General features: G+C 34.6%; 1 protein-coding gene and 1 long non-coding RNA gene across 5 annotated transcripts in view; one reads left to right on the forward strand and one right to left on the reverse strand.

The window, feature by feature from the left end:
• Positions 1-11,528, forward strand: part of LOC102167943 (uncharacterized) — a 40,648-nt gene extending 29,120 nt beyond the window's left edge. The window contains exon 5 of one of the 3 annotated variants that reach the window (XR_001298442.3): positions 11,468-11,528. This is a non-coding gene — a long non-coding RNA (uncharacterized LOC102167943). Of the gene's footprint in view, positions 1-514; positions 2,401-4,404; positions 6,964-11,467 lie in introns of those variants that run through there. The other 2 variants (XR_001298441.3, XR_305038.4) reach the window with 2 other exon arrangements.
• HSPA4L (heat shock protein family A (Hsp70) member 4 like) overlaps positions 1-13,967 on the reverse strand; it is a 57,191-nt gene that overhangs the window by 9,776 nt on the left and 33,448 nt on the right. For both annotated transcript variants that reach the window (XM_084972907.1, XM_084972908.1), the window contains exons 13-18: positions 13,497-13,696; positions 10,521-10,619; positions 8,458-8,595; positions 5,587-5,712; positions 5,160-5,267; positions 2,549-2,668 (exon numbers count right to left, since the gene is read on the reverse strand). In XM_084972907.1, the coding sequence (XP_084829033.1) occupies positions 2,549-2,668; positions 5,160-5,267; positions 5,587-5,712; positions 8,458-8,595; positions 10,521-10,619; positions 13,497-13,696 (791 nt within the window). The remainder of the gene's footprint in view (positions 1-2,548; positions 2,669-5,159; positions 5,268-5,586; positions 5,713-8,457; positions 8,596-10,520; positions 10,620-13,496; positions 13,697-13,967) is intronic.

The following is a 13,967-nucleotide window of genomic DNA, read 5'->3' on the forward strand; positions in this document are numbered from 1 at the left end:
TCTCCATCTCTGGCAGTCCCTTACTTTCCCCACAGCCCTTTATCACCAACTGACTACTTCACAGTAACTCTTTTATTACCTATTTATCCCCACTGAAGCATACTGGAAACAGATTCACTCCAATAAAATTAATTTTTTTAAAAAAGAAAAACCGGTTCAATGTTTTGTTTGATGCTATAGTATTAGGACCTTGAAAAGATCCTGGAACATAATAAAAACTTTAAATACTTGGAGTTCCTGCTGTGGCACAGTGGGTTAATGATCTGGCTTGTCTTTGTTGCATTGCCAGTTTGACCCCTAGCCTGGCGCACTGGGGATTGCTGGTGTTGCTGCAGCTGTGGTGAAGGTCACAGCTCCAGCTCAGATTCAGTCCCTGATTGGAAACTTTCATATGCCATGGCGATGGCTCCCCCCCCCAAAAAAAAAACTTTAAGTTTTTGTTATTTTTGTCTCTTTAGGGCTGCACCCATAGCACATGGAGGTTTCCAGGCCACAGGCTGAATTGGAACTGTAGCTGCCAGCCTACACCACAGCTCACAGCAATGCTAGATCCTTAACCCACTGAGAAAGGCCGGGGATCAAACCCGCATCCTCATAGATGCTAGTCGAGTTCGTTAACCACTGAGCCACAACGTCAACTCACAAACTTAAAATTCTTGAGCATGAATGAAGTATTTCTTTTCTTTGAACAGTATTTTAAACCTGCATTCCTTAAGATTTCTACAGCCTGGGGAATACTAGGTCATAGTAATTGTACGAAGATCCTCCAATACCAGATTTGAAATTTTTTTTTTTTTGTCTTTTTTTTGTTTTTGCTATTTCTTGGGCCGCTCCCGCGGCACATGGAGATTCCTAGGCTAGGGGTCTCATCAGAGCCGTATCCACCAGCCTACACCAGAGCCACAGCAACGCGGGACCCGAGCCGCGTCTGCAACCTGCACCACAGCTCACAGCAATGCCGGATCGTCAACCCACTGAGCAAGGGCAGGGACCGAACCCGCAACCTCATGGTTCCTAGTCGGATTCGTTAACCACTGCACCACGACGGGAACTCCTGAAATATTTTTGATGTTTTCCCTTGTATGCTTATTTCTTCTTTTCTATTACCCTTACATTCTTTTTGTACTCCTATAGACATTGATAGGCACATTCACAATTAGTACCTGAATCATTCTTCTAGATTAGATGGACTCCAATCTTTATTTTATAAAACTTACAAATATTTTATTTATAAAATAAGTAATCACCTTCCACACTGTGTAGTGAAAAGGAGAATAGTTAAGAGTTTATATGCTGACTTCAGACTGCTTAGGTTTTAATCCTGACACATCATTTACTACCTGTGTAATCCCTGACAAGTTGCTTAAGCACTGTAATTTTCTTACATAATATATCCTTGTAAGAATAAAGTGAGATAATCCATGCAAAGTGCTTAAAATTTAGCAAGTACCTAATAAACGTAAGCTATGAAAATACCCTGCCTAAATCTTTCTGGTGCTGCTAGCCTCTCCAGCCCACTGATGCAGTTTTCACATCAGTGATAAAAAACTGGGGCAATTACAGTGAATATTTATTTAAAATAGGAGTGAGCAAACTTGTCCTGCAGGCCAAATCTAACTTGCTGTTTTTAAATGAAGTTATTCTGGAATACAGCCATGCCCATTCATTTATACATTCTGTATTTACTTTTGCATTACAGTGGCAGAGTTATTTATTTTTTGCTGTGCCCATGTCACGTCCAAGTGTCTGGGCCAGGGAACAAACCCACGCTACAGCAGTGACCCAAGGCGTTGCAGTGACAATGCCGATCCTTAACCTGCTGGGCCACAAGGGAACTCCCTACACTGGTGAAGCTGATAACTGTATAGAGATGGTAAGGCCTACAGAGCCTAAAATATTTATTATATGTTCATTTAGGGAAAAACTCTACTAACCTCTGGGTTAGAGCGAAAAAAATCACCAACTTAATTTTATCAGATCTTACATTACATCCAAATGGAGATATAATTTATGTAACTAAATATTTTGATGCTGAAAAACAGTGGAAAGGTCAGGGGTAGTGATATCACATATATAAAAGAACAAAGGGTTTGGGCTTACAGAAGACCTAATAGCCTGGAAGACAAAGAGCAGCCAAAAGGAAAAAAGGCCAAGGGACAAAATGAAGGCAAGCAGAGTCCAGTTTCAAAGTGGCCTGTAAATTTAAAAAGACCCAAGATAACCTCTTTTCACTGTTATCAATAATGAAAACCCTAAGAAGAAAGCAATGAATTTGGTCACTAGATTAGTTTATAATACGATTTTTAGGGAATTTCAAAAGATTAAAGCCATGTATCTGTACTGTATTTTAAATCATCAGTATTCTTTACTGATAATTTTCCAATAAAGGAAAAGTTTTAAGTTTGGTGCACAATGTCTCTGGAATTTGGTAGCAATTCAGCAATAACTGCTATAGTTTTACAGTTCAGAATTTTAGATTTACCCTACGCTCTCCATGTACTACACACAAACAAACCATCATTACCAGTTAACTTTATGAATTCAATACCTTGTTTCTGTATGCTTCTATCACTTTCATAACAAGTTGGATCTTTTTTCCCAAGTCATTTAAAGCTTTTGGTCTCTCTTCATGTTCCATGTACCTCATTTGAATCGGCTGGCCATATTTCTGTTAACATAAATTTTTTAAAAAGAAAAAGTTATTAACAGAAAACAACTTTTATTGGGCCCTTATAAGACGATGAATGGGAAAGGAATCTGGAGAGATTAAAATATGTCCCCTATTATTTTCCTACATGGAAATGAATTCCAGTGTTTATTTACTTACTCTCTCCTACACAAGGATGCCTAAACCCATGAGTTCTATTCTTTTCTCATTTGTTAAGATTACCTTTTCTTTTCTTTTTTTTTTTTTTTAGGGCTGTACCCGCGGCATATGGAGGTTCCCAGGCTAGGGGTCTAATCGGAGCTGTAGCCGCTGGCCTATGCCACAGCCACATCAAATCCCAGCCGCGTCTGAGACCTACATCTCAGCTCATGGCAATGCCAGATCCTTAACCTGGCCAGGGATCAAACCTGCAACCTCATGGTTCCTAGTCAGATTCGTTTCTGCTGTGCCAAGATGGGAACTCCAGATTAAATATATCTATTTATTATAATACTACATGCATTGTAAGTGTAGTGCTTTAAAAAAAAAAGAAAAGAAAAAGAAAAAAAGAAAAAAAAAAAAAAAAGCCCTTTGGCCCCTGCTCCAGGTGCCTGGATCAGAGTTTCTAAATTTTGAACTAGCATCTATAACTCTGAAGAGAAGAGAGATGCCAATCAGTATTTTCTTTCAAAATTTTTACATAGTTAAATAAAAATCATTTTATTTTAGAATAATTTTAGGTTTTCAGTAAAGTTACAAAGGAAACAATAGAGAACCAAGCACCTTTATCACTTTTCCTTAATGCTGACATCTTATATCATCACGGTACATTTATCTAAACTAAGAAACCAACACTATTAAATGAACTCCAAACTTTATTCAGATTTCATCTTTTTCTGTTCCAGGATACCATATTGTTTTTAGTCTATTTACATCTTACTTCTTACTGTAAATGTTTTTGAAAGAGGAACAAATACTGCTTTTTTAATTTCTGAAGGCCACCTCAAATATTAAAGCCCATGAAAACTTCTATAGCATTCATTTCTCTGGTTACTTGTATGTCTGAAGCAAAATAAGTTGCTATAGGAAGTGCTTTTCAGTTATATTTATTGGCCTCATTTGCCTGGTCTGTTCCTCCAGCGCAAATTATAAACGTTCCTTTTAGGGAGATGAGTAAAAAGTACCAAGAAGATAAAATATGATAAAGCTTAGTTTTGCTTTTTATAAGCATAGGTTTTCAATATGTCAGCTAATTATTCCCTTGGAACTAATTTATTGGCATGAAGGTAATGTTTGCAAAATATTAACTTCCTTTGCTTTTAAGCAACTCTTTTGCATCCCCTTCCTTCCTCAGTCCTAAACAGCTGCCTTTTCTCATACTCTGGAAATCCTTATTAATATCGTCCCTTAGCATCTGTGTATTTAGTTGCTACTCAAAGAATGGTTCAGGGACCAGCAGCATCAGAATCTCTTGGAAGCTTACTGAAAATGCAGCATCATGGGCCCAACAACTCAGATATATTGAATTATAATTTGCATTTCAACAGGGGCCCCAGGTAATTCATGTGCACATTAAAGCACTGCTATGATCCACACTAAGAAGACTAAAATTTCCTGTCATCCTTCCAATCTGAATTTTTAAATCTTTTAAAATACATATATATTTTTTTCAGGATGGTAGGAGGGTTGGGTAGCAAGCAGGAGGAAAGGAGTAATAGTACTCTTTACTTTTTTTTTTTTTTTTCTTGTCTTTATAGGGCCACAACAGCAGCATATCAAAGTTCGTAGGCGAGGCGTCAAATCAGAGCTGTAGCTGCCAGAAAACACCATAGCCACAGCAACACAGAATCCAAGCTGTGTCTGTGACCTACACCACAGCTCAAGGCAACTTCCTTAACCCACTGAGCAAGGCCAGGGATTGAACACATGTCCTCATGAATACTAGTTGGGTTTGTTACCGCTGAGCCATGATGGGAAGTTCTAGTGGTCTTTTCTTACAATCAGTCTATTGACATAGAAAAAGGGGACTTGGTAGACATGTCTCCTTATTTCTTTGCAAAAGGATACTGAAGAGCAGGGATGCTACTCCTGAAGTTCTTTGCTGGCCTGGTGTCCCCATTAGTTACAGTGTGAAAATACAAAAGGGTAGTTTATTACAAAGCAGAGGAAGGATGACTCCTCTCAAGGTAAGGGGTCAGGTTGACAAATCACTTCTTAATGACATCTCAGCATTAAAAGGCTTATATAAAGATAATATTAACTAACACTCTGGTCACCTGATAAATTTGTACATATGAGTGTCATGACAGACAAATATGACTATACATTATTTAATTTCACTTATCATGTAGCATTACTCACCTCCCAAAATGCAGACAGAACACTTCCTCTTACACATACCTGTCTAATTAATTTCTTATATATTTATTAAACACATTATGTTCTTACACTGTAATTTTTAGGACAACCTAATGTTTTATTCAACGCTAAAATAGACTTCACATAAGTTTACCTTTAGTTCTTGAAGCTTATCCACATAAATTTGTTTAGGTTGGTCCTCTCCTTCTTCATAAAGCCAGTTTTCTGTGTCTTCCAATATTGCTGACAGTTTATTCAAGTCCTAGTTATACATTTAAGAGATACTGATTGAAAATGCTCTCCTTATAAAGAAAAATCACCATAGAAGGAATGTTTTTCAAGTATAAAAAAATGTTTTTCAAGTATAAAAAAATTAAATTTTAGATTTTTCTCACTTTTTATTATAATCTTTGACCAAACTTCTGCAATTTGGAAAAATAACTGAGAACCATTCCTAAATGTGCTCAAAAAAAAGGTTAACAAAAGTAACACATCTGGTACATTTATATACATGTTCATATTAGCATTCTCAAGTAAACATTTAAAAAGTTCTAATGAAAAACTACAAAATTTAGACTTACTTCTTGAGTGATGAATTTTTCATAGACAGTGCCAAGCTTATCTCTAAAATCATATACATATTCTTCAACAGCATTCTTTGCATCATTTCTTTCCTTCTCTAACTTATCCTGCATTATCATCTTCCCCTATTCAAAAAGTTTTAGATTAGTTGCTATTGCAAACATTAGGGAAATGCAAACCAAAACTACAATGAAATACCAGTTCACACCTACTAGGGTGACTGTAATCAAATAAATGGAAGTGCTGGAGCAGTTCCCCTTGTGGCCCGGCAGGTTAAGAATCCAATGTTGTCTCTGTGAAGATGTGGATTTGATCCCTGGCCTGGCTCAGTGGGTTAAAGCAAGGATTTGGAGAATTTGGAACCCCAATAGCAATGTAAAATACTGCAGCTCTTAGGGAAACAGTTTAGTGGTTCTTAAAAAAGGTAAAGAATTACAGTATGGCCCAGCAATTTCATTCCTAGGTTTATTACCAAAGAATTGGAAAATGGAACTCAAACAGCTATCTGTATGGCAATGTTCACTGCAGCATTATACACAGTAGCCAAAAGGGGGGAAATAACTCACTTGTCTATCAACAGATGGATGGATACATAAAATGTGTATCTACAAAAAAGAGGATTACTCTACTATAAAAAGAAATAAAGTTCTGATACATGTTACAAAATGGATGAACCGTGAAAACACTATGCTAAGTGAAAGAGGCCAGGCACAAAAGGACAGATATTGTATGATTACATTTAAATGAGTTACCTAAAATAGACAAATTCACAGAATCAGAAAATAGGTTTACTGGGGTTAGGGGAAGGGAAGAATGGTGAGTTATTACTATGGTTACAGAGTTTCTATTTGGGGTAATGAAAAAATTTTGGAAAAAGATAATGGCAATGGTTATACAACAATGTAAATATAATTAATGCCACTAAATTGTTGTATACTTAAAAATGGTCAAAATGAAAACCTTTATGTTATGTATATTTTACAATTTAAAAATAATGTAATATACTAAAAGCCACTGAACTGCACATTTTTAATTGGTGAATTGTACAGCATATGAATTATATCTCAATAAAAGCTTAAAAAAAAACCCACATAGACTATGACATTGTACACACTGGGGTTTCCCATTTACTAGCTTAGAGATTGCAGCAAAGACACCTAACCTCTCTAACCATCCTAGAGAGGTAAGAATCCTATTTATCTCATGTAGTTGTTAATAAGATTGACATAACTCGCATAAAGTATTTAGTACAGTGCCTGACACCTAACTGGTTCTGAATAAATGTTAGCTTTGTTAAGGGTATAGTGGTTGTGATCTTGAGCTTTGGAGACAGATCACCTGGTTCTAAAATAAAAGATTACTCTCTGACCTTGGGTGATACAGTCTACCTGTGCCTATTTCCTCATTTATTTTTTAAACCCAATCAATTTTATTATATTTATAGTTGTACAACCATCATCACAACCCAATTTTACAACATTTCCATCCATTCCTCATCTATTAAGTATAGATCTCAAACGGTACCTACACTTCATAGGTTTGTTTTGAGGATTAAATAAGATATAAAAATATTTAAAGATGTTGGCAAAAATTATTATTGTTAAATCAAAAGAAAAGAATATGAAGATTTTAGTAAAGAACAAAATTTGTACTTTAAAAAAACTTTTAGTATTTCTAACACAGGACTACAGTGCACTGGCATTTGTTAATTTTAAAATAGACATTAAAAAATTAAGAATTTAGGAAAAAAATCTTATTTTATACACAAACTTTGTCATAGCTGTGCTTCTCCACAATTCATTCCTTTGGGAAAATCAGTCTCCAATCATACAAATTCAGAAAGATTCAGGATCTCTAGAAATGCCTGCTTCACATAAACAGTAGCCTTTAATAATTAATGCATAGGTGATATAGTTAGGTACTAGAAAGAGCAAGCATTGTTAAGTCAAAATCTCTTGATGAAATTCCTAGAATAATGTGCAGCAATTAGAGAATATGGGGATACTTCAAAGAAAACCGACCTTCTTTCTTTCTTTTTTTTTTTTTTTGGCTTTTTAGGGCCACACCTGTGGCATATGGAGATTCCCAGGCTAGAGGTCAAATCGGAGCTGCAGCTGCTGGCCTACACCACAGCCACAGCAACAGAGGATCTGAGTCGAGTCTGCTACCTACACCACAGCTCACAGCAATGCCGGATCCTTAACCCACTGAGTGAGACCAGGGATCAAACCTGCAACCTCATGGTTCCTAGTTGGATTTGTTTCCACTGCGCCAGTTCAGGAACTCCAAAACTGACCTTCTTAATTGACAATCAAGTCTGTAGAAATTAGGAACTACCACTTAAATGTAATTTTTTTTTTAGAAAAATTACTTTTTACACAGCTATGGTAAAGAAACTACAAACTCCCTCAAGAAACTATAAAATTAAACATGAAGACATGTAAAAAGAAGTTCTACATGTAGACGTGTAGAATAACATATTTTATAAAATATTAAGTAGAAGTCAGAAAACATTCTAAATAGAACTTTAATCTTTAAAGACAACATATTAGAAAAGGGGAGCTGGTAATACAATGTCTGTTGGTGTGCTACTGTTAAAGACACAATGAAAGGGGGTAAGAATTCTTAGTATTGGAATGGCCTTTCTCTACAGTGGAGACAATCCACGATTTTCATATAACTTAAGGTAACAGGTACACCATACATGACATTAATACAGCTGAGCATTTTGTCCAAAATAGTTCAATAATCTATTTAATAATTCCTTATGAATTACAGACTAGTTCACCATATTTGGGGACAATCAGTGACTAATACAAAAACTTCAAAATATACTACACCTATTGCAACATCAACTCAGATTTATATACCTCATTTTCAATGTAGCTATTGAGAAGATCTTGGCCCAGTTGTCTACACAGGCTACTCTGGATAGGTAGATCAATACTCTTGACTTTTCCTTTTTTAATGGTCTGGTTTAATCGCTCTGGTTTATCTGAAGGAGCAGACTGCAAAAGAAATACAAGTGAAGTATAAATTTATAAAACCAGCTTAAAAATAGATTTGAGAGACTTATTTTTGATGAAACTATGTAAAATCAAACAAAACTATTATTATCTACTATATAAAATACCACTTTAATGCCAGTAGTATTTTATAGTCTGTATACACTAAATCTTTCTATATAAAAAATACTAGGCTGGAAATGAAAATTAAAACCACAATGGAATGCCATTTCATGCCCACTAGGGTCGCTATAAAATTAAAAAAAAAAAAAAAAAAGGAAAGTAAGAGTTGGTGAGGAAATGGATAAACTGGAATCCTCACATAACACTGACAAGATAGTAAAATGTTGCAGCCCATTTTGGAAAACATTTGGGAGTTTCTCAAATTGTTAAACACAGAGATACCATTTGACCCAGCAATTCCATTCCTAAGAAAAATGAAAATATACATCCACAAAAAAACCTATATATAGTTATTCATAATAGTCAAAAAGTAGAAGTTAAAGTGTCCATCAGCTAATGAATGAATAAATGTGGTATCCATACAATACTCAGCCATGAAAGGGAATGAAATCCTGATATATCCTACAACCTGGATGAACCATGAAAACATGTTTAGTTAAAGAAGCCAGTCTAAAATAAAGGACCACATATTGTAAGACTATATTTATACAAAATGTCCAGAATAGGCAAATCTATGAGACAAAAGATTAGTGGATGCCTAAGGCTTGTAGGAGTACAGCTGGGATGGGGAGGAATAGTTACTGCTAATGGGTACAGGGCTTCAAAAAATTTTGGAGTAATGGAAATGTAAAATTTTGATAATGACTATATAATTCTGAGTACATTAAAAAACCTTTGAATTATACTCTTAAATGGGGGAGTTGCATAGTATGTAAACTATATCTCAATAGAGCTATTGAAAATTAAAAGCAAAAAATACTTAGTAAAACAAAATATTTAGAAAAATAGATTTCAGGTTTTATATTACTTAAACACCTAGCAGTTAAAACTATTTTTACAGCCTTTGGAAAAAATCTACCCAGCTAACCATCAGAGATTAAATTCTGTTCACGTTAGAAAAATCCGTCAAAGACGATAGTTTAGTAGCTGTAGTCACATTCATCTGGGTGACTGGGCAGGAGTCTCTCACTTCTCTTCCAATAGCAATTATTTTCTTAGTGAAACAATGACTCAATAATAGTCATTTGTCCTTTAAAATTTTACTAACAAAAAATATTTTTGCTTTATGATATGCAGCAAAATGCTTAGAGTGATTAATTTTGAGTGCAGCATTACTGCTAATTTAAATTTTCTCCATTTGACTTATTCCAGTTCTATTTTGAGAGTACATGATTTTTAATTAGAAAAAAGTTAATGAGGAGTTCCTGTCGTGGCGCAGTGGTTAACGAATCCGACTAGGAACCATGAGGTTGCGGGTTCGGTCCCTGCCCTTGCTCAGTGGGTTAATGATCCGGCGTTGCCGCGAGCTGTGGTGTAGGTTGCAGACGCGGCTCGAATCCCGCGTTGCTGTGGCTCTGGTGTAGGCCGGTGGCTACAGCTCCGATTGGACCCCTAGCCTGGGAACCTCCATATGCCGCGGGAGCGGCCCAAGAAATAGCAACAATAACAACAACAACAACAAAAAGACAAAAGACAAAAAAAAAAAAACCAAAAAAAAAAACAAAAAGTTAATGAAAAATACATCTTCTTTACTGCCAAAAAAAGTAATTTTATTTATATTAGGATTCATTCTTTTAAAAATTCTCAATGAATCACTGAAGTATATTTATTCTGGTATTTGATATGCTTTCTATACTTTTCATAAAACTAAAATTTAAAAACAGCAGCTGTATTTAAAGCATGCATTATAAAGCAAATAATTCTCAACTTCAAAAAGATACAACCCAAGAAATAGTAAAACAAACCTTTGATTTGGTGCCTGTATGATCAATTTCTTCTTCTGGAGTATGTTCAGCATGACATTTTTGATGACCTCCTTCTTCTTGGTCAACCTGCATTTTATCCTGGAAAGAAAGTATGTAATTGACAATATCTTTAGTGTCTCTTTCTGTATATTATGGTAATGAACAATGTCTTAGAGTTCAAGCCTATTTTCAAATGTGTGAACATAGTAAAGCAGAAGCTTATTATTGGCGAAATGAAAATAACTCTAAATAATTAGATTAATAGGTAGTTGGTAAAAATGAAAAGATCTATTTGATGCTGTGTGAATAAATCTTGTTTCATTCACCTGTGGCCAAATAACTGTAAAATAAATGTAAAGTTCTTCTCAGGTCAAATTCACAAGCAAAGATTCACAAAAGTAAGCTTAGAAGAAAAAAAAACATTAAACTTGACATGATGTTTATAAAGCACTTAATGTGGGGAAAATAAAGTGAAACATGAAAATTTATGTATTATATATAAATTCAATTATATTTTTTAAAAGTAGTAAAATACTCAAAGGAAATATATCAAAACTGTCAAAGCAGATGTCTCTGAACTATTATAAAGTAAATTAAAAAAAAATTTTTTTAATGTCCAAAAGACATACTTTCTACCAATAAGACTGCCAAAATGGACTCTCCACTTGGCAAACAACCAACAAGTATTAGATTTTTCTGGTCTTTCTTCATTTTATCTACAACCATCCTCCTAAAAAGAAGAAAGGTTGGAATTCAGGAATCAGGATAATTCAAGTCTTTCTGAAATATATATGAAGTATACATATAATGCCCAGAAGGCTATCCTGAATAAATGCTTAATTATGCCAAAGAGTTAGAGAATAATTTATACCGGTGTTCTTTGTAGTTAAAAAGTCAATTATTTCTGGAATTTGACCCTCCATGCTCCCTGTCCTACTACCTTCCAGCTCTACAATTTCCCAACCCTATGATGGAGAAGAGGTGAAAAAAGCGATAGAGTGGTGAGTTTGTAGAAGACCCAAGTACATTATTAACTCTTAATACTAAGGAAACAGTGCTGTCAATTAAAGACAAAATGCTTCATCACTTAGTATTTTTATTTTATATTTATTGAAAGAGCTCTTCTATTGTGTGTATATTCACATCTCGAAAAGAAAGAAACCAAATTATATGATTAAGGTATTTATTTCTAAAGCACCTTCACATTCAGAATCCAACTCTTCTAAATCACTTAATTCAGTTGTTGATGTCTGAATTTTTCTACATAGTATTGTCCTCTGTGCCATCAAGAGAATAAATGACCCAGCCATTTGTTTAAAAATTGCTGCAGGATGGTGTCTAGTATTTTCTTATAAACCACTGATACCTAACCTCCAAGTTTCATGACGGTGTTTTATCTTACCAGAAGGAGTCAGTAGATTATTTTCAGATAAAAAACAGAACTGATATCCTTCCTTTAATGGTCTTTACATAATTTGTTTAATGTTGAGGGGCTGCAATTGCCTACTCATGTTATTAGGAAGAAGAAAATGCCAGCAGAGATAGAAAATGTTTGTAGGGCCCAGGATTCACTAACATTACACGGAGAAAACTAAAAGTCTAGGGCAGAGACTTTTAAGCAAAAGAGGTGATGGAGTTCCTATTGTTGCACAGCAGAAACAAACCTATTATCCATGAGGACGTGGGGTTCGATCCCTGGCCTCGCTCAATGGGTCAAGGATCTGGTGTTGCTGTGGCTGTGGTGTAGGCTGGCAGCTGTAGCGCCAATTCTACCCCTAGACCGGGAAATTCTATATGCCATGAGTACGGCTCTTAAAAAAAAAAAGAAAGAAAAAAGAAAAACAGGTGAATTAATTCGAACGGCTTTAAAAGAACTCATTTTAAAGGGCATCAGAGTACTTTCACTTTTAGTAAAACTAAATCTTAGTAAAATTTACGTATCTGCCATAGGTTGTTGTCAACTACAATTGAAAATTAACTTTTCACCTATTACTGTTACGTTTATTTATGAAAAATTGACTGTATCTTCACTAACATATTAGGAGAGTATTTCCTTCTCCTCAATTCAAGGAAGGGAGGATGTAATAGCAAAATAGTACATGGGAAGAAGAATGAAAGAAAATGCCATGGTCCTTAAATGAAGTATTTTAAGAAGTAGTGATAGAATTTTGATCTGGAAGAAAAGATTTTATACTACGTGTTAATAAAAACAGACAAAAGACAACTTTTACAAAAGGGAGAGACTGTCTTGAAATTCAACAAAAGAAAATCCATTCTTAACATGTATAGATGTATGAAAAACCCACGGCAGACTTCCAATTAAGATTTGAAAAAAATCCAATGAAAGCCATTAAATAACTTACAAATAGTGTATTTTAAAAAAGGAAACTTTATGTAATGGTATATAATCACTGTCTCTAAGATTCCTTCATCTATAGCATGCCAAGAATAATAAATACAGTGTTAGGAGCGCATAACTCTTTCATAAAGAAATAAACTGTCAAAAATCTGTTTTAATGTTACTGAATGTCCAACACATTCTTCTACTCAACTGCCAGATTATCTCCTAAACCCTGAAAAAATATTAAGCATGCATTTTCAATCTAAAAATACATATATATATAGTTTAGAATTTATCATTCTGAATTGGTTTTATCTGTTAAGCTAAAAATATAGCTATCATAAACATTTCTAATAGAAATCAAGAATTTAGGAATGCTGACTCCAAACATACATATTGCATATTTTCCATATAATGCTATGAAAATTATACAGGCCTCCAAAAGGCATGTTATAATGTGAAAGATGCAGAACACTTAAATAGAATTATTCTTTAATGCTTTATTTTAAAAAGTTTACATACTGGTTCCTACAGAACTTCAAAGAAAAACCTCAGATACTATTAAAGTACCAGTTATAATTAAGACACTGTATATATTATTAGAGAAACCTTTTCGAAACAGAATTTCTACATACCACATCATCTTTGCTTTCATTCTTAAAAGAAGTTTCTGTCTCCATAGGAATATCACTGTGATCTCCTTCTACATTTTGCTTCTCAATTACTGATGCACTAGCCACACTGAAGATTCCATGGATGTTAATACGAACTTTAACCTTCACTTTGGAACTATCACCATCAGATTGTGGGAAAACATTCTGAATAGTGAAGATCCCTTATGGAAAAAAAAAAAAGCTTTGATCAGTACATGGGCCTCAGATTAACTCATTCAATTCATTCATTCAATAATCTGAAAGATGATAGTAAAATAATTATTATATACATACCATATACCATAATTATTGTGGGACAGGCATTTTCCCCAGTTCACATTTTTTTATATACTAAAATAAACCTGGTATGAAGAGACATGTTTAGGAACCTGCCCCCTATCATCAGTCTGAGAAAAATGAGAATTGGGATCTTAACCAAGGACAATGTGACTC

Source organism: Sus scrofa, chromosome 8 (genome assembly GCF_054392235.1).
Source record: "Sus scrofa isolate SSC_HxYL_T2T_F1_AM1 chromosome 8, Sscrofa_HxYL_maternal_Yorkshire_Landrace_v2.0, whole genome shotgun sequence".
In the NCBI taxonomy this organism is placed as follows: Eukaryota; Metazoa; Chordata; class Mammalia; order Artiodactyla; family Suidae; genus Sus; species Sus scrofa.